The sequence below is a fragment of the Eptesicus fuscus genome, chromosome 8 (genome assembly GCF_027574615.1).
Source record: "Eptesicus fuscus isolate TK198812 chromosome 8, DD_ASM_mEF_20220401, whole genome shotgun sequence".
In the NCBI taxonomy this organism is placed as follows: domain Eukaryota; kingdom Metazoa; phylum Chordata; class Mammalia; order Chiroptera; family Vespertilionidae; genus Eptesicus; species Eptesicus fuscus.
In genome coordinates, this window is record NC_072480.1 from 20,185,327 (window position 1) to 20,206,334 (window position 21,008).

At 43.3% G+C, this 21,008-nt stretch overlaps 1 protein-coding gene across 1 annotated transcript in view; it reads left to right on the top strand.

Annotated features, from left to right (window-relative positions):
- The first annotated feature begins 13,709 nt into the window (after positions 1-13,709).
- EPSTI1 (epithelial stromal interaction 1) overlaps positions 13,710-21,008 on the top strand; it is a 108,897-nt gene continuing 101,598 nt past the window's right edge. Inside the window, exon 1 of the mRNA XM_028151565.2 lies at positions 13,710-13,959. Coding sequence (XP_028007366.2) covers positions 13,793-13,959 — 167 coding nt within the window. The 5' untranslated portion in view covers positions 13,710-13,792. The remainder of the gene's footprint in view (positions 13,960-21,008) is intronic.

Consider the following 21,008-nt stretch of genomic DNA (forward strand, 5'->3'; position numbering starts at 1 on the left):
GTACTGATTAGGTATTTTCTGCTTCCTTATCTTCCAAATCTCTAATTTGATTCTCTGCTTCATCTATTCAACTATTGATTCTCTGAAAGTATTCTTTATTTCAGTTAATGTATTCTTCATTTTTGACAGGTTCTTTTTTATGTTTTCTATCTTTGTTATATATATATTAGTGGCCTGGTGCATGAAATTGATACACGGGGCGGGAGAGTGTCCCTCAGCTTGTCCTGCACCCTCTCCAATCTGAGATCCCTCAGGGGATGTCCAACTGCTGGTTTAGGCCCACAGGAATCGGGCCTAAACCAGCAGTCAGACATCCCTCTCACAACCCGGGACCACTGGCTCCTAACTGCTCACCTGCCTGCCTGCTTGATTGCCCCTAACCACTCTGCCTGCCGGCCTGCTTGCCCCCAACTGTCCCCCCCACCAGCCTGATCGCCCCCAACTGCCCTCCCCTCCTGGCCTGATCACCCCTAACTGCCTCTGTTTCAGCCCTGCCACCATGGCTTTGTCTGGAAGGACATCCGGAAGGTCTCCTGGTCTAATTAGCATATTACCCTTTTATTAGTATAGACAATTTTATCTCAATTATACAAATGAAGTTAGTGTGTGGGAAATTAAAAATGAAACAGTATGGTAAAAATAGAAGAGAACTGAAAAATCTAAAAAAGAAGTACACCTAAGGCATGAGAATTTGACATTCATTAGTGTTTCATCTTCAGTTTTGATTGATACTTGATGCTTTCAAATTTCAAAACTAACTTTGAAATCAGGATGACTATTCTGAAGAGATTTCAGCACCAGCATTAAGATTTGTACATTCAGCTGGTTTGCAATTATGTTTCCTATATCTTTGTTGAAGTTCTCACTAAGTTATCTACTCTTCTGCTAAATTGATTGAGCATCCTTATAACCAGTGTTTTGAACTCTGCATCTGGTATACTGTCTTGTATCTTGTCTTGTCTTCATTTTGTTTGGTTCTTTTTCCGGAATTTTGTCTTTTTTTTTTCATTTGGGACATATTTCTTTGTCTCCTCATTTTGTCAACCTCCCTATGTTTGATTCTATATATTAGGTAGAACTGCTATGTCTCCCAGGCTTAGAGTGGCCTTGTGCAGTAAATGTCCTATAGGCCCAATGGCAAAGCCTCTCCAATTACCAGAGCTGGTCACTCCAGATGAGTCCCCCAGTGGGGTTAATACCCTCCTATTGTAGTTGAGACTTGATTACTATTACTACCTCAGTGGGAGGATTTACCCCCTGGCTTATTGGCTTCAAGGATTGGTTATGACTACCATGGAGGTTCAGATGTGTAGGGGCTGACACTACAGAACAGGACTTACATTATTGGGGCTCTGGTACCTGGCATGGGCCACAAAAAGATCTTCAATGGCTGCTACTTGTCCTGGGCTTAGAGGTACCAGGAGAGGCCAAGCTCTGAACCAAGGCCATCTGCCACCAGTGCTGGATCTGGGGCCATTTAGAGAGTACTATGGGGCATGCTGGGGCCAGAGGATGCTTGTTTTTGTTTGTTTTTGGTGGTGGTGGTGGTGGTGGTGGTGGTGGTGGTGGTGTGTGTGTGTTTGTGTTTGTGTTTGTGTTTTCAACCACAGTTTACATTCAATACCATTCTGCACCAGTTTCAGATGTACATCAAATTGGTTGGACCATGAACTCTACAGAGTGTTCCCCAGCTGCCCTAAGCTCCCACCTAGCCCTGTTATCTTGACATTATTGTCTATATTCTCCACACTGCAGACAGAATCTCTGTGGCTATTCTGCATCTATCAGTTTGTACTGCTTAATCCCTTCACTTTTTTTCACCCAGTCGTCAAACTTCCTTCCCGTCTGACAGTTGTCAGTCTGTTTTCTTATCTATGAATCTGCTTCTACTTTTTGTTGTTGTTTATTTTCCTCATTATATTCCACACTAGAGGCCTGGTGCACGAAATTCGTGCACGGAGGGGTGGGGTGTCCCTCAGCCCAGCCTTCACCCTCTCCAATCTGGGACCCCTTGAGGGATGTCTGACTGCCCGTTTAGGCCTGATCCCACCACTTCTGCCTGCCAGCCTGATCACCCCCTAACCACTCTGCTGCCAGCCTGATTGATGCATAACTGCTCCCCTGTCAGCCTGTTTGCCCCCAACTTCCCTCCTCTGCTGGCATGGTCACCCCTAACTGCCCTCCCCTGCAGGGTTGATCGCCTCCAACTGCCCTCCCTTGCAGGCCTGGTCCCTCTCAACTGCCCTCCCTTGCAGGCCTGGTGCCTCCCAACTGCCCTCCCCTGCTGGCCATCTTGTGGTGGCCATCTTGTGTCCACATGGGGGCAGGATCTTTGACCACATGGGGGCAGCCATCTTGTGTGTTGGAATGATGGTCAATCTGCATATTACTCTTTTATTAGATAGGATATAAGTAAAATCATGTGGTATTTGTTTTTCTCTGACTTGACTGGCTGCTTGTTTGAGAGGTTTTAGGACAGTTTAAAGCATGAGTCAAGACAGGCCATTTGTATGGAAAAGTCACTGGAAATGGCTTGGGTAGGCCCATAACTTGGGTTGGGTGGTTCTCAGGGTGGGGCAAATAGTGTGAGACAGGTTGATGGAGACTCAGATATGATGTCAACCTGCTGGCTTGGTTGGGGAGGGCTCAGCAAAGGGACAATGCCAGCACTTTTATCTGGGAGAAAGCTGGTCCCCCAGCTGTCACTCTGATGCCAGATAATTCAACTCCTCTCTGTATGTCCCCAGTGTTTTTTGAGCTGCTGTCCCAGCACTGGAGCTCAGAGCAAGTGACTCCAAGTAAGTCTGTGCATGGGCCCTTTAAGAGAAATGCCTGATTCTCCAGCTACACATCATTTCACTTAGCCACAATCCCTGTCAGTCTTTATAGCCAGAAGCTATGGGGACTTCTCTTTCTGACATTTGAACCCTGTGGTGGTCTGTTATGGGGATGGGATCTCTCACTCCTTAGCAGGAACCTTCATAGTCAAGCTACCTCTCCTGATTTTTAACCATCACACATGGGTGTGGAACTTGCCCATTGCATTTCTCTGCACCTCTTACCAGTCTTGATGCAGCTTCTTCTTTATATCCTTAGTTGCAGGACTTTTTCAGCTAAATTTCGGGCCTAAACGGGCAGTCTCTGAATGATGGTTGTTCTGTAGTTTACTTGTAATTTCTATGTGGTTCTGGAAGGATTTGAGTACCACATGTACCTACACTGCCATCTTGACCAGAATCTTCCTCAGTCTATTCTAAAGAGTCATTGGAGGCCACCTTGGAAGCCAAACATAACAACTCACTCCCTTTCCTCAGACTGCAAGTAACACAGTATGCCTCCTGGTCTTGAAAGATTCTTATCTCTCCCACATGCAAATATACTAACCTTCTCCCAAGGCTCCATGAGGCTTATCCTATTAGAGCATCATTGAGCCTCCTCACATGTAGTTCCCCCAATATATCCAACATAAAATGGTGAGATATGCATAGGACAACCAATATAGATACTATATTCAAAGGGGAAAAATGGGAGGCAAATAGGTGTCACTATATAGCAATTCTGAAATCCATCAAGGTACAGATTGGCACTTCCAATTAGTACTCAAGGCATGGGAATAATTCTTTGTGGCATTTGGTTATCCGGTCTGAGCTTTAAGTTCTGCCTTTTGAGTCATCTTTCTTCTTTCATGAAAGGCAGCCCCTTTGTGAAGTTGTAAAGTTTTCTAGCCTGATTTCTGTCAGTGCAAGATTTCTGTTTATTTTGTAATGTATCACACTTTTATTCCAAACTGGTGGTGTTTCTGCAAATACAATTCTCTTAAAAAGTCTGAGGGTACTCTTATGAATCTCATTTGAGTTTTTCTATTGAACAAAACACACCTAGACTCTTATATACTTTGGGCTTCTGCTGACACTGTTGAAGGAAAGCTTCTGAAAATTTTATTCTTTGACTGAATGATTCCCTGAGGTACTTATTTCCTTAGATCATTCTGTCTTAACAAAGGAATTAGCAGCCACTTTTTCAGCTTCCTGTTTAGATCAGGCTTTCTTGATGGTGCTCTGAATTGATCTCTTCCAGGAGCCATTTTTTTTTTTCTTTTCATTTTAGCATAGTTTGCCACTTAGAGAGGTTAGAAACTTTTAAATGAAGTAAGTCCTGGCTCTGTTTTAAAGAATAATATTTCATTTAGGTTATCCTTCCCCTTTCACATTTTATTATATACAGCAAGCATAAATTAGGCAGGATCTTCAACATTCTGCCTGGAAATCTCTTTAGTTAGCTCACTCAGTACATTAGGTCCTCCCTCCCTCCTTCCCTCCCTCCCTCCCTCCCTCCCTCCCTCCCTCCCTCCCTCCCTCCTTCCCTCCCTTCCTTTCTTCCTTTCTTTTTCCATTCTCCAATTTATACTTTATTCTATTTTTTGTATGATTTTTAAAAATGTTTTATTTTTAAAAAAATTTAATTTTCAATTACAGTTTACATTCAATATTATTTTGTATTAGTAGTTATATTTTCTATTTTCTATATTACCATAGGTAGTGCTTCTAAGCTATCTACCACTTTTTAACACAGATCCCTATTCTTCAGTTCCTGATAAAATTTTCTCTAATCTTTCATGGGCAGCCCCTCAAAGGCTAATAGGTTTCTACTAGCAATCTCTTCAATATTCTTAAACATGTGTCAACATTCTCCTCAAGGTTCTTCCCGCTTCTACCCTCCGATCACTTCTAAAGCCAAGCCCATATTTCTTTTTTCAAAAAATATATTTTTATTGATTTCAGAGAGGAAGGAAGAGTGAGAGATAGAAACATCCATGACGAGAGAGAATCATTGATCAGCTGCCTCCTGCACGCCCCCTACTGCAGATCAAGCCTACAACCTGGGCATGTGCCCTGACCAAGAATCGAACCAGGACCTCTTGATTCATACATAGGTGGATGCTCAACCACTGAGCCACAACGGCAGGTGACCATATTTCTTTTTTGTTAGTCTGCACCACACTTCTAGGTTATAAATCTTTATTAGTTGTCTACTGCTACATTACAGTTTACTCCAAATTTCGGGTAGGAAGCAAGAATCACTGGAGGTCATCTTGAAATCTGACTACCACAGTACTTGACAATATCTAACACACTATACATAGTACTTATTTACTTTGTTAGTTATCCATGTAGAATGAAAGCTTCGGTGTGTCAGAGCTTTTTGATGAGTTTATTCACTACTATAGCCCCAGTGCCTGGTATATTCTAGGTATTCAATGAACATGTTTTAAATGACTGAATTAAGATTATATTTCTTAGCCTTTATGTAACTAGTTTGGCCATGTAAATTTTGACCAGTGAAATGTGATCAAAAGTGATGAGTGCAATCTCTAGGTTGTGCATTTAAAGAAAATGGACTTGTCTTCCAGTTTCCTTTTCTCCCTCCTCATTGACTAGATTATTTATACATTAGGTGCAAATAAAGGAAACATCCTAGAGATGTCAGAATAACATATGGAAGCCTTGACCCTTGACACCATACAGTCACTATGCTAGCCATGGCCTGCATATGCCAGGATTGGTAACAGAGAAAATTTCCAAGCTGCTTAAACCACAGTCACTATGAGTCTCTACCATTGTGGATTAGTTACACATATAGTTTAACTAATATAAGTTACATAAGTGAGGGAAGCCTAAATAGAAATACAATAATATATGAAAATAGCTCAAGGAACTAAAATAATGGCCAACTAGTACCTAGAGAATAATAAATATAGATCTCCTCATATATAATATCACACTAGAGTCCTGGTGCATGAAATTCGTGCATGTGTGGGGGGGGGTGTCTCTCAGCCAAGCCTGCACCCTCTCCAATCTGGGACCCCTCGAGGGATGTTCGACTGCCTGCTGCACCCTCTCACAATTCAGGACTGCTGGCTCCCAACCACTCACCTGCCTGCCTGCCTGATTGCCCCTAACCACTTCTGCCTGCCAGCCTGATCACCCACTAACCACTCCCCTGCTAGCTTGATCGATGCCTAACTGCTCCCCTGCCGCCGATTGCCCCTAACTGCCCTCCTCTGCTGGCCTGGTTGCTTCAACTGCCCTCCTCTGCTGGCCCGATTGCCCCTAACTGCACTCCCCTGCCGGCCTGGTCACCCCTAACTGCTCTCCCTGCCGGCCTGGTTGCCCCCAACTGCCTACCCCTGTAGGCTTGGTCACCCCTAACTGTCCTCCCTTGCCAGCCTGGTCACCCCTAACTGCCCTCCCCTGTAGGCCTGGTCACCCCCAACTGCCCTCCCCTGTAGGCCTGGTCCCCCACAACTGCCCTCCCCTGCAGGCCTGGTTCCCCCCAACTGCCCTCCCCTGCAGGCCTGGTTCCCCCCAACTGCCCTCCCCTGCAGGCCTGGGCCCCCCCCAACTGCCCTCCCCTGTAGGCCTGATCGTCCCCAACTGCCCTCCTTTGCAGGCCTGGTCCCTCCCACTTCCCTCCCCTGTTGGCCTGATCACTCACAACTGCCTTCCCCTGGCAGCCATCTTTTGGTGGTCATCTTGTGTCCACATGGGGGTGGCCATCTTTGACCCCATGGGGGTGGCCATCTTGTGTGTTGGATTGATGGTCAATTTGCATATTACCTCTTTATTATATAGGATTATTATATAGGATTGTAGGGTATACTACAATTTATTCATCTCTTGTTGATAGGCATGTGAGTAGTTTCTAGTTTTACCCTCCTATGAATTAATGCCCATATAAACACTATGGCACATGACTTGGTGAACACATTTACTGTGGACTGGTTGGATATGAAAAGGTTCAGTTTTAGAAGATTGTGCCCAACAGTTTTCCAAAAAAGCTATATTATTTTACAATCCACTATCAGACTACAGAATTTTAGTTGTTTTCTTCTCTTTCACTTTATACATTCTGTTAAGTGTGTAGAGGTATCTCATTGTAATTTTAATTTGCATTTCCCCTATGACAAATGAAGTGGAGCTCCTTTTTATATATTTATTAGCCACTTAAATATTTTTTGTGTGTAAAGTTCTTTGCCCAGTTCAATTTATTTTTTTTGAGTTTAAATAATAAAGATCACTATGTTCATTGAGTATACCATGTTGGATATATGGTACTAAGCAGTTTGTACTTAATGTATACAACAACACTATTCAGTAGGTTTTCTTACTCTTATTCCCATTTTACAGTTGAAGACTGAGCCCCTGAAATGTTCAGTAATTCACTCACATTCTCACTTGTAAGTGGTAGAGCCAAGATCTAAACATAGGCCTATATGACAGCCTAAAGTTTGAATGGCAAACCCTTGGTAGAAAGCATACAACTCACTCCCTTTCCTCACACTGCAAGTAATTTCATTATCTTAACAATTTTAAGCGATTCTCTTACTAGCACCTCAAGAAAAGTAGCCACATAGGTGGTGGGCTGCTGAGGACTACTCAGAAGAATCTTGAACTCTAACCTGTGTGGTGTCTCTGGGGAATTCCCACCCTAATCACACTCCTGGAAGCATTCAAAGGCCATGGGAATTTCTAATATGACTCCTTCCCCAAGTCAAATCAAATAGAACCCTAGGTTTTAGTAGTAGAAATGAAACTCTTGTCAGCTTCCAGAAGATATTAGGGTTGAAACAGTGTCACAAAATGTCTATGGAGTGCTCAGTGCCTTCTGGTTATGCCAAAGGAGTCCCAGCTTCATTGGGGACTGCACTCCTAGGTATTTATATGTTAGTAGGTGGAACTATAAATATTGTTTTTTTTTTTCTATTCTGAAATGGATTTCAAGATAAAACACACTAAGGATACAACTCTGTTATGTTTTAGCAATTGAAAGCCAAGAGCTGCTGGAATTGAAGTTAAGAACTCTTTTAGGACAAATTTAAGTATTATTAGAAAACACATATAAAGCTCTCCCATTTTTTGGCATCAAGGTGCAACTTATGATCCACTTTCACATGTTATCTCATTTGGTGCTCACAGACCCCTAAAGGGAAATTGGACAGGTGGCGTTATTATGATTAATATTTCCATCTCACAAATGAAGCCACCAAAGCTCAGAGAGTTTCAGTGGTTGCCTGAGATCACAAAACTCTTAAATGGCTCTTCCAGGTCTCAAGGTCCAGTCTACCTTTTTCTTCTGCACCACATATTCTCTTACATACCTGGTGACATTTAGAAAAGACTGAATGCTCACAGAAGAGTTGGCTTAGAGCTAAAACATTGCAACAATTAGGAGTTCCCTAAGAGGGGGAATTTTTGGAAAAGGCACAGTGGTTGGGTAAAACATGAGCAGCTCTGTGGAGAGTTTCTGTTTGACTCATTTATCACGGCTAAAGAAACCATTCAGGGGAATCTGACAGTCTTCAGAAGTTTTTCCAAACTCAAGGGAAATTTCTTTCATCCCTGCAGCCAGCAGAGATCTGTGGCAGCCAACTCCTCAGTGCTAGACCCAGAGATGGAAGCATCTATCTATTCCTCAGATGTGAATTTACAAACAAAGAAATTGAGTCACTTTCCAGAGGATAGGAAGTATCAGTGGAAGCACATTTCTACATTCATCATGTCCCCAAGTGACAGTACACATTGTCATCAGAAAAATAGAGCGAACAAATGTACATCTTAAGTAGAATTCTTTATCCTATTCTATAAAACTATTTTAGCACTATTAAAGAAAAAAACCTCTAACCAAATTAGTGTTTGCTATTTATGAAAAATTGACAAAATCATTTGATCATGTAATTATGGAGAAGAATATTGGAATGTTAATGTTGATTTGATAGGTTTAGAAACTTCGACATACTGTTTTGGAAAATAATACACAGCTGCTCATTGTGAAACTTGTAATAAATGAAAAGCATTCCAAATCCTGAATTTTATAAAAAATATATTTGTCAAAATCATCTTTCAAAATGTGAATTTGACTCAGACCTAAATTCAAGTTCTGGTTCTGCCACTAATTTGTTATACAATGCTGGCAAGTCACTTGACTTTGATAAGTTTCTGTTTTTTCATGTCTAAGATGAGGTAGCTGGATGAACTTAAACATGGATTTAGAATAACAAGGTTCTGCCTGTTTCCCATTTGAGCTCTAGGGTCTGAGAGAATGAGTGGGATGTGCTTATCATTCATTAAATATTTCTTCCATGAACTTAAGATGACTTATAGTTATAGTATCCCAAGATTTTTATGATATAAATTTGAAGAATTTCTAAAGAATATGAAATTTTCAAGACACAAATATGCACACACACATACACAAACACTTAAAATGAGATGATGTTAAGTATTAGGAGAATTTTACATTACTCCTTTGTTAGAAGAGGAAAAAAAGCTTTAAAATAACTGCTATCCTTAATCTACTGGATTAGTCTAACTTTTCACTGCAGAATCAAATTTAAGGAAGCATGACTTAGAATTTTCAGAAACTGTTTTCATTGAGATACTTCATTCATACTAATGAAGGAGTAATTTAAGGCAAATAATATACATTTACTTCCTTGGAAGATAAGACACACTTGGATATGTTAACCTTAGACCAAACTGATAAAAGTTGTTTTGTTTTTTTAATTTAATTTTAGCTTAGCTCACTGGGCTAGCTAAAATTGGTCATTGTAGTCCTGAACACATTGTAGCCATTTTCCATCAATGTCTCATTTTACACTTTCCTTTGAATATCTTTTTAAATCATTTCCTTTTAAAAAAAACTGTTTTTATTGATTTTTAGAGAGAGAGGAAGGGAGAGACATAGAGAGGTAGAAATAGCAATGAGGGATGGAGCCTGCAGCCTGGGCGAACCAGTGAACTCTTGGTTCATGGGTTGATGCTCAACCACTGCACCACATTGGCCAGGCTTTGAATCCTTTTCTTTTCACTCAGCTTCCCTCTTCCTTAACCAAATTGTGTTTGCTCAGATTAAACTCCTTTAATACATGAATACGTGATTAATTCCTAGAGGCAGTTATATCTTAAAAGAAAACCATTTCCTAAACTAATCTCCAGTTGGCCAAATTTCAGGCAATTTAACAATCTCACTGGATTACAGGTGTTTCTCATATTGCATATAACATATAGGCAATAGTCTGCTACAGTGGTTCTTCAAACTTGTGAAGCCATGCAACTCCTGCTTTAAACAAAACCAGGCAGCAGTCCAGTTGATAGAGGAGATTCAGATTAAAGTACTTTGGTGGAAGCAGGGATGGGAATCCAGAACCTTCCCCACTCACCCTACTTCTTGCCCCAGCCATTGCTGTATAGTGCCCCTCCTCCCCGCAACAACAACCCTGGTAAAAAGCCAGCCCGTGCTCTCACATCAATGCACACACCACGTGAGAGAATGGGTGGGTGATATATAAGTAGGCAACTTTCCAGCAGCCTAAAGGGGATTTTAGATGCCTCCTGCAATAATAAATCACATTCACGTTTTATATCACTTTGAGAATGTAGTGGAAGGAGAAGTGAACAGAATAAGCAACTTAAATTTTGCCTATTATTCTCTATTTTTATCTTACGTTTGCAAGTTTGGTGTATTACATGGTTGTGTTGTAAGATAAATATGGATAACTAAGTGTATTCCTGAAGTCAGTGATACTATTACTAGCTCCTTGAATATGAATGAATTTTTGCTAATTTGGGTTTTCCCTTACTGGTACTTTGAATTTAATCCAACCACCAAAACAATTGCTTTCTCCTCTGAAACAAAACTTCCAGTGGTGTTTTCCCAGGGGTAAAGATTTTGAAGATGGCTTCCAGAAAGACCACCCAGATCCAGGTTTTGTTTTTTTGTTTTTTTTCTTACACATCTCACCCTGCAGACACCTCTAACCCAACAGTTTCCAAATCAAACTCTTTCACCTTCACCCAAAACCTGTCCCTCCTTTTGGTTCTGCCAACGATCCATTCACAAAACTAAAACATTAAAGGCGCCATATAAACAGCACCGTTAAATTACAGGGGCTCTAATATAGGCATATTATCTGTCCATCAGAACGTTTCAACTTCAGCACTATTGATGTTTGGGGCAGGATGAGTCTCTGTTGTGGGGGCTGCCCTGTGCCTTGTAGGTGTTTCACAGCATTCCTAGCAGTCTCCTTTAGGCTGCTGGAAAGTTACCTACTCATATATCACTCACCCATTCTCTCACGTGGTGTGTGCATTGATGTGAGAGCACGGGCTGGCCTTTTACCAGGGTTGTTGGGGGCGGGGCGATATACAGCAATGGCTGGGGAAGGAAGTGGGGTGAGTGGGGAAGTAGGGTGAGTGAAGTAGCCTGACCTCCAGTCCCTTCTAGGCTTCAGGATAGAAAATGCTTCCAGGCATTGTCAAATGTCTGCTGGAGACAAAATAAACTCTATTGGAGAACCACTAATGTGGATTGTGTCTTTATTCCTCACAATACCCAACAAAGTAAGTATTGTAACTTCATTTCACATTATAGAGATGTGGAAACTGGGTCTCTGAGAAATTAAGAGACTTAGCCTTGGTCATGTGTCTAGGATGTGGCAAAGCTGGGTCAAAGTACTGTATAAATTGTCTCCCCTTCCCCCTGGGCCTCTGTCGCTCAGTTCGTCTTTGCATCTATTTTTTTCTTCTTCTTCTTTTCTTTTTTTTAAATTTTATTTAATTGTGTTAATTTTTCACTAGAAATGTCTTGATTTTGCCCCCTACTTTCTATTTCCCTTAGCTTAGACCTGTATTTTTATTACCTAGATTATAATAACTGGGCTCTTGACTTATCTCCCAGATTTCAGTTTTATTTTTATTCTCCCTTTTACATTGCTAGCAGATAGATGCTATTACATAACTGCCCTATTGAAAACCTTCCTTGTCTTCCACATTGCCTATAGCAGTCATCTTAAAGCCATGGTTCTCAACCTTTCTAATGCCGCGGCCCTTTAATACATACAGTTCCTCATGTTGTGGTGACCCCCAACCATAAAATTATTTTCATTGTTATTCATAACTGTAATTTTGCTACTGTTATGAATCGTAATGTAAATATCTGTGTTTTCCGATGGTCTTAGGTGACCCTGCTAGTGGTTCTCAACCTGTGGGTCGCGACCCACAGGTTGAGAACCGCTGCTGTAGAGCCTGAGACCACCAGAAAACACAGATATTTACATTACGATTCATTAACAGTAGCAAAATTACAGTTATGAATAACAATGAAAATAATTTTATGGTTGGGGGTCACCACAACATGAGGAACTGTATTAAAGGGTCGCGGCATTAGAAAGGTTGAGAACCACTGTCTTAAAGGCAGTCCTGGCACCAGCCGCATCTCCTGGAATCTTGTTAGAAATGCAAATCCTTGGGCCTCATCCCAAACCTATTGAATCAAAAACTCAAGGGTTAGGGCCCAGAAGTCTGTTATAACACATCCTCCAGGTGGTTCTGATGCTTGTAAAAGTTTGAGAACACCTGGCCGACTTGATGGAGCTCTAATGCCTTAGGTACCATGGAAACCGTTGACTCCCTTCCTACCCTCCTACCCCCGCACCCTGCCCCATCCTGCCCCCTGTTCCTTACCACTACCTTCTCTCCTCCTGTCCTACCATGCATTTACCCTTCCTGTGCTTCAATTTCATTCTTTCACCAGCGATCAAACATGTATTTCTATTCTAAGCACCATAATATAAGGAAGACAATCCAGCTCCTGAAAGGCTTGCAGGCTGGGCTGGGGTGCTCAGGCTACACTACCTCACCTGGACGGAGTTAGATATGCATCTTGCCATTTTAAGCCACAAGCCTCTGCCATTGTGTCTCCTTCCTGGTGAACTTCTATGTCTTTCATGGCTCATTCTCAAATGTCCCTTTTTCTTGAATTACCCAGGCTAATCCCCAGTTTCCTTGAGCGCTCACTAGCTTCCCCACATCCTGCTATTTCACTTGTCCCCTGGTGGCATTAGCTCCTGTTTACCTGTCCCCTAGAATACAGGTTATGTGAGGGAAGAGCCTCCTCTCATCTGTGTACAGCCAGCTTTATGACCGGGGTGATCAATCCAGCACACATCAGAATTCTCTGAGAGCTTTATAAAAATGCCTCAATGCCTACAGAGGCAGAATCTTGCAAATCTACATTTAAAAAAAATTCCCCACACCGTAGTTGAACCACTGCACAATGTCTTGCACAGAGCAGGCAGCTAATCAACATTTATTGAACGTCTAATCAATTACTTAGCAAGGTTGCCTGGAGAATCATCTCGGCCTACCCCTCAGCTTGCTTCTCCAGTTGTGTGTTTTCTCTGCTTTTGATTTCAGTTTCCATTTCCTTTAACTTCAGAGTACTTGCACAACAACCAAAGGGCAGTCATCACTGATACAGGCAAGTCTTTGCTTAGATGATTGTAAATGTTGGCCTAATCTCTGGCATCTGAAGGTCGGTAGTCTCAAATACCCAGCAGTAACCTCACATTAGGGTTACCTAAAGTCTCTCTCAGGATTGTAGCCACCTTAAGGCTACTCACTCACAGATGTTTGTGGCTGTTACCTTTATTATCCTCTCAGCTTGGTTGTGAGACTTTAACCAGACTCACCCGTAGCGGCCAAGTCAGCTCAACTCAGCACCCCGGGGCGGGCGTGGCCAGAGCTGGTACCTGTGATAAGGTTGGGGGTGCCAGACTGGAGCACGAAAGGGGAAGGAAATCCCCGGGCGGGCCCAGTTTGCAGCCTGGTAGCTAGAAATCGAAACTCAGCTGTTAAAACCGCTGCCCTGCCCTTTGGAATCGCATCTCGAGACTCGCTCAGCGTCCCAGCTCGCATCCCCCCTGCAGCGGCGGCGGCCGGCCGCGGACTGAGCCATGTACACCCACAGCAGCGTGCTGGGCACCTCCCCCGCCGCCCGCCCGGCCAGGGACCCCTCGGTGAGGCGTCGGGAGCCCGACCCGCTGCCAGCCCCGCGGCAGGTTTTGGAGGCGACTCCGGAGACCCCTTCGCGGGATGGACCTGGGCACGAGGGCCAGAGGCTGTAAGTATTTCACCGCACCTCTTGGAGGGGCGAAGCGGGCAGGAGCCTAGACCCCAACCTTACTCACCGCAGACACCTTCCTCATCAGTACAGTGTGAAACCACAGGGGCCCAATAACAGGGTCTTTGAGGGAAAGAAAGTTCATTTGCCTAAACAAAAGCACATACAAATGGAATGTGTGAGCCTGCGGTTCTTGGTTCTTTGCATATTTATCTGAGCCCCTATTCCTTTCAAGACCAACAGTCTCCTGATTCTGGTGACTGGCTCCAGGGTTGAAATACACACGTGGGTGTGGAAAAACTGCCTTGGCTTCTTACTAATTTTCCAGGTATCTTCAGAACTCATCCTCGTTAGAAAAAAAATGTCTTTACTGTCTCAAACATTGGTGCCCTAAATACTGTCTCACATCAGCTGCAAGGTCGGGGTGAAGGGGGCCTGCGCTCTGGGGTTGCTCCAAATGCTGCCTCCCAACAAAACTCGCAGATCAAGGAGCACCTAGGACCAGAGGCCTTGATGGAGAGGGTGTGGGAGTGGCTGCAGTTTCCTGTCCCTGACATTGATAAGTGCTCTTCATATTTACTCTTGATCTTTGGTCCAGGGACTGCAGTTGGTGTCCTGGAAACATTTGTTATGCAAAGTGTCAGCGGTTCTCTCTTTCTGCCCAATAAAATGAGCTTCTGTAACTCAACAGTATGATTTGTAAAGACATTATTGCTTTTGAAGTGCTGCCTCTGTGAATTGGAACGGTCCAAATGGCTTCATTCCTAGTTCCCTCTTTTCATCAACTTCCAGTCACATGAAAGACAAATGATCGTTGCTAAGGAACAATATATAACCTTATGACCAATAAGCAGATTTTCTTTCATCCCTTAACTTTAGGGAGAATTCATAAGTACCAGGCTTTTAATATTATTCAGTTCAGGGTTAACCTTAGTTGAGGTAGATGAACTCGGTGGTTTCAATGCGATATTGCTGCATTTTTCTCCTCCTCAAATAGAAACTCATTAATTTCAAGTAACCTGTATCTCCATAAACTGTAGCATTTAATGTATCGGAGGTCATGGACATTTAGTTTCAGGTTGATGATGAACATCCTCTACATGCTTCATTTTCTATTAAAAATCATCTACTTAGGTATAGTCATTTGCTTGTAAGTTCATATAATCTTATAAACATTAGCAGCTGCATTTGTTTTCTTTTTTTAAAAAAATATATTTTATTGATTTTTTTACAGAGAGGAAGGGAGAGGGAGAGAGTTAGAAACATAGATGAGAGAGAAACATCAATCAGCTGCCTCCTGCACACCCCCTACTGGAGATGTGCCCGCAACCAAGGGACATGCCCTTGACCGGAATCGGACCTGGGACCCTTGTATCCGCAGGCCGACACTCTATCCACTGAGCCAAACTGGTTAGGGCTGCATCTATTTTCTTATTTGAGGTGAATTGCCCTAGAATCTTACTGGGTCAACTTTCTCAGAAACGGGTAGTTCTTCACTGCATACTATTTTGTGATTTCTAGGGTTTGCCAATAGACCGTTCGAGAGTACATAGGAAAGTACAGTTATCTTTCACAGAACACTCTTACTTATTTACTTTCATGTGAACCAGTTACAAAAAGCAAAGCATTAAAAGATATATTCCCTTTTAGGTGTTTAGCATCAAGATCCCTTTGGACCCTTCTAAATTCCTCTTATATCTGCAACAGACACTTATAGCTAACTAGAGGCCTGGTGCATGAAAATTCATGCACTGGAGGGGGTGTCCCTCAGCCTGGCCTGCCCCCTCTCACAGTCCAGGAGTCCTCAGGGGTGGGAGGCGACCTGGCGATGAGGGGAAGACGGTGCTCCCATCACACCTTTGCTGCTGCCACTGCCAGCAGCGCAAGCCTTGGCCGGCCCTGGTTACCTGAGCCTCTGGTGGCCCTGGGTGGCAGGGAAGCTGCCATCGGCAGCTTGCCTGCGCCTTGGGCTGGCCCTGGGGGGTTGGAGGGCTGAGGGGACTGGAGGACTCCGGAGGCAGGTGCACAGAGCAGCTGGACCCGCCTGGGGACGGGCCCGGTGGTGCTGTGTGCCTGCCACCCCATCGGAGCTGAGGGGACTGGGCGTTGCCATCTTGTGGCTGTGGGTGCTGCCATCTTTGAGGGGCAAATCCACTTAGCATATTCTTAGCAGTCACTTAGCATATTCCCTCCTTATTGGCTGTGGGCGCCACCATCTTTGTAAGGGTGTGACGGTCAATTAGCATATTCCCTCTTTATTAGATAGGATGTTTTTTCTCACTTGTCTCCTTTAATGAAAGTGGAAAATCAAGGAAATGGCTGAATTGAAAATAGCCTTTTAGTAAAAAAAAAAACAACAAAAACCCATTAAGGTTTGAAATTTTTTTTGTTTTTGGAGAGAAATTGGAAACATTTTGTGATGGAAAATTAAGAAAAAGGAAGGATAAAATTAAGTGCTTAATAATGAGGCTGAATGTGTTCACTCTCAATATGAGCTTAATTATATGACCTGGAATTTGACCTTGTTTTGTGTACATCTTTCCACGGATTCATCAGGAAAGCCTCAGTGTGGGCACAGGAGCACCAGCTTCGATGCCAGGCCGACTTTGGTTCCAACTCAGATTGTGCCACGACTTGCTCTCTGAACTTCAAGCGCGGTGCTTAGCTACTTTATACTTGCGTTTGTCACTACTTAAAATGAGTTAATACCAACCACTCACAGTTTCTTGTTTTTATTATGTATATGCATGTTTGTGTGTATGCTTGAGATTTTGCTGGATATTTGCAATATTTTACTGGATAGTTATTTGCTTTGTATGTTTATGTACAAAGCAAATAACTATCCAGTAAAATATTGGGTGCTGATAGCCTTATATTTATTGAACCTATGTTTATTGACCAAGTGCTATGCTGTTACCCTGAAGCGGAGTGTTTGTGCCTTGTAAAAACATACTGATTTAAAACACCCACCTACTTACATATAAATATAAATATAAATAAATAGATTTTAAGACAGTCTCTTAAAATGACTCCTGAGGACCGTTACTAGTAGACTCAAAGCAAAGCTGAGTTCTTGACCGTATTTGGATTTAAATAGTAACAAGTATATTTATTAATTCATATTGGCTTTCCCACTTATTTTTAGTTGGTAATTTTATCTTGTCTTTAAATATTATAAGCTCTCTACACAGACTTAAAGAGAAAAAAGTCCCCACAAACTCTAATCCAGAATAATTTTTTACCCTTCCTTTCAGTAGTTTGCTTGTTTGTAAACATCTTACTCACTTATTCATAGGTACATAACTATAAGACTAAGGCCTGGGTTTTTCTGGAAGGGATTTTTACCTCGCTTTACCCAATTCTCGACTATAGGCTCTTGCCTGTGATCATAATATAGGCAGGTTCACTTCATTGAGATACTTGAACTATACCTGGAAGTGGCCTTATAATACTGTTTGAAGGAAAGATCTACTGAAAATGAACCCATAGTTTGGAATTTTACTAAACAGTTAACTTTAACATATGTGTGTACAAATTCAGTTTACCTTAACATATTTGTAGCCTGCTTTATAGTGAGAACTGTAGAGAGTTAGAGATGAGCAGTATTAATAGCAAACACATGTCATGCTTAGTATGTGAAAGTGCATGGCATATATTAACTCTTTTAGTCCTCACGGCAACCCTACAATAAGAGAGGATTTCTAACTCTGGATAGTCAATTAAAAATATAGGGACAAATAACTACTCAGCAAAAGACAGGCCCTAAGAAGCTTACAGTCTAACTGCTGGGGCAGACACTTACCAGATAATTACATGAATAATACTTTATATGTGTTATAAAGGAAATCCAAGGCCTGAACTAGGCCAGCGGGGGGGGGGGGAGGAGGGGGGGGGATGGGGGGGGGGGGAGGATGCAGTTGGGAGCAGGAGGTGATGTTTCAGGGGCAAATCCACAGGATAATTAGGAGTTGTGTGGGGTTTTTTTCTTACAAATATGTCATTCCAACAACAAATAACTACAATTCAATTCAATCCTGACTCTACCTGCTCAGAGTTAGCACTGTTGCCACAAGTTAAGGGTTTACTCCCCTAAGTCTGCCCCTCACTTTAGGAGTAAGCCACAAGTGAGGTCCCCAGGCTACCAACATTTCTTCCCAGCTGAGTACAAATTTGGGGTTCCCATCACTTTTCTCTACCTCTAGGTTCAATAATTCACTAGAATGAATTACAGAAATCATGGAACCGACTATATTTATGATTACAGTTTTATTATAAAGCATATAACTCAGGAACAGTCAAATGGGAGAGATTCATAGGGCAAATATATGTACAGCTTCTATACTTTCTCTGGGTGGGTCACCATCCTCGCACCTTGTGTGTTCAAGCTCTCCAAGCCTCATTTTTCATTCAAGAATTTTTATTCAGGCTCCACTGCAGCGTGATTGATTGATTATATCACTGGGTAGTGTGACTGAGCTCAGTGCCCCAGAGGTGGGGGTGGGGGAACGGGGGGTGGAGAGTAGACCTGGAAGTTCTAACCCTTAAATCACATTGTTGGTTTTTCTGGCAAACAGCCCCCATCCTGAAGCTATCTAGAGCCACACCTCCACTCCCCAGGAGTCATCTATTTCATTAGCACATAATCCAGGCTTTTGTTAACATAAAAAAAAAAAAAAAAATTCAAACCTGTAAAGAATTTTTGTGAGTTTATTTGAGCCAACCTGTCGACAATTGCCGGGAAGCAGAACATTGAGATAATGCTCCAGAGAATGGCAGGTTGCATCTATATTTATACACTATTGGCCTGGTGCACGAAATTCATGCAGGGGGTGGGGGAGGGGTGTCCCTCAGCCCGGCCTGCACCCTCTCTAATCTGGGACCTCTTGGGGCATGTCCGACTGCCAGGGGATGTCCCTGTGGGATCGGGCCTAAACCGGCAGCGGGACATCCCTCTCACAATCCAGGACCACTGGCTCCTAACTGCTCACCTGCCTGCCTACCCGATCGCCCCTAACCACTCTGCCTGCTGGCCTGCTCACCGCCAACTGCCCCCCCCCTGCTAGCCTGATCACCCCCAATGCCCTCCCCTGCCAGCTTCATGGCCCCCAACTGCCCTCTTTGGCTGGCCTCATAGCCCACAACTGCCCTCCCCAGCCAGCCTGATGGCCCCCAACTGCTCACCCCGGCCAGCCTCATGGCCCCCAAGAGGCCCATCCACAGCAGGGCTGACAGGACCGGGGACTCCAGCGGCGGGGCTGACAGGAATGGTGACTCCAGTGGTGCGGCTGACAGGACCAACCAGGGACTCTGGTGGGGCTGAGGGGACTGGGCACCGCCATCTTGTAGCTATGGGCGCTGCCATCTTTGTGACAGGGTGACGGTTAATTTGCATATTACCCTTTTATTAGATAGGATTGCAATCAAAGGAGGGACGTAGGTGGGTTACATTGGTGATAGACTAGAGAGGCGGGAGAAAGCAAAGCCGGGGGAGGGGGTACCCCTAGAATTGGATAAAAAGTAAAATGATAGACACATACTTAGGTAGGTGCAGAAACAATTAACATGATAACAATGAAGGAATTTGTGGTATCTGTCCTGGAGTCCAGGCACATTAGGTTGTGCCCCAAGGGGTCCAGAAAAAGGGAAGTTATAAGTTACCCAGACATTTCAAGGGTATGTTTTTATAGATGCAAAACGACAGATAGACTCAGTTAAAGTAAAGGCTGACCTTGTCAGTGAAGATACCGGTCTAGGATATAACTACCCACCATAACTGTTTTTAGTTAAAGTTTAATTTCAGACCATCTTTTGTGGTTACTTTAAGTCTCTGAGTTTGCAAGAGTGCCATGCAGACCTTCCCTGAGCTTGTCAGGTTAGCATGTGGCTCTTTTCGTCCACACTTTAATCACTTGTAATTCCAATGATTTTAGGAGCTCTGTGCCAGGAACCAAGGACAAAGACTAAACATTTATTTTTTAATTATACTATAGGAGTTTAAGTAGCTTCTGTGACAGCCAGGGAAGCTTACTATGCAGGTCCCCTTCAAAAGAACTTACTGTGAAGGGCATAGCCAATTGACAGCCTCTGCCACCACCCTTTTGGATCCATTACACCTTTTGCTCTGAGAGCACACTTATTCTGCATTCTTCCCAGCCAGTGACTGAGCATTCCAGGGTACTAGTGCCAGCCCATTCCTGCCCAAGTGGAACTCCTCTATTCGTCAGCTTCTGCCAGAAGACTCACCACTGACCTACCCAAGATTTCCTCAGAACTGTATAGCAGCAGTGTGAGGCTCTTCCTTCTCAATCTTCCCTCTCTCCTTTCATGGATATCAGACCTGCTCTTGTTCTCAAGGCTTTCCCTGCCTGCTTCTGCTTATTCCCCTTTTATTCTTCACAGGCATCCCCCCGGTAAATCTCTCTCATGGCTAATCCCATCTTGATGTATCCTTGATGTCTGCTTCTTGGAGAACCCAAAAGGACATAGTCTTTAAGATGCACCTACCCCTGACCACACAGCTTCAACACTGTGTCTGATGAACTGCTTTATATGTGTACTGGGGAAACCCACTCCTTTTTCTCATTTCCTGCCTTGGGGCTCGGGGGACATTCCCTAGCTTTCTTACTCTAATTTCAGTACCTTTTTTTTGGTTAATCCTCATTCAAAGATATTTTATCCCATAGATTTTTAGAGAGAGTGGAAAGAAGGGGGAAAGAAAGAGAGAAACATTGATGTGAGAGAGAATCGATTGGTTGCCTCCTGCATGTGCCCTGACCGGAGCTGGGGACTGAGCCTGCAACTGAGGTATGTGCTCTTGACTGGAATCGAACCTGTGAGCCTTCAGTCCATGGGCCGATGCCCTACCCACTGAGTAACCTGACTAGGGTCAATACTTTTCAAAGCTCATTGTGCTACTGGAAAGGAAATAACCCTGGTAACTAATACTTTTCCTTCCCTCCATCCTCAAAGTCTCAAAGGAGAGTGAAGGGAGAGTAAAGAATGGCTTCGTAAGACCACTTATTAATGGCCAATCCCTGTCTTTTCTCTCT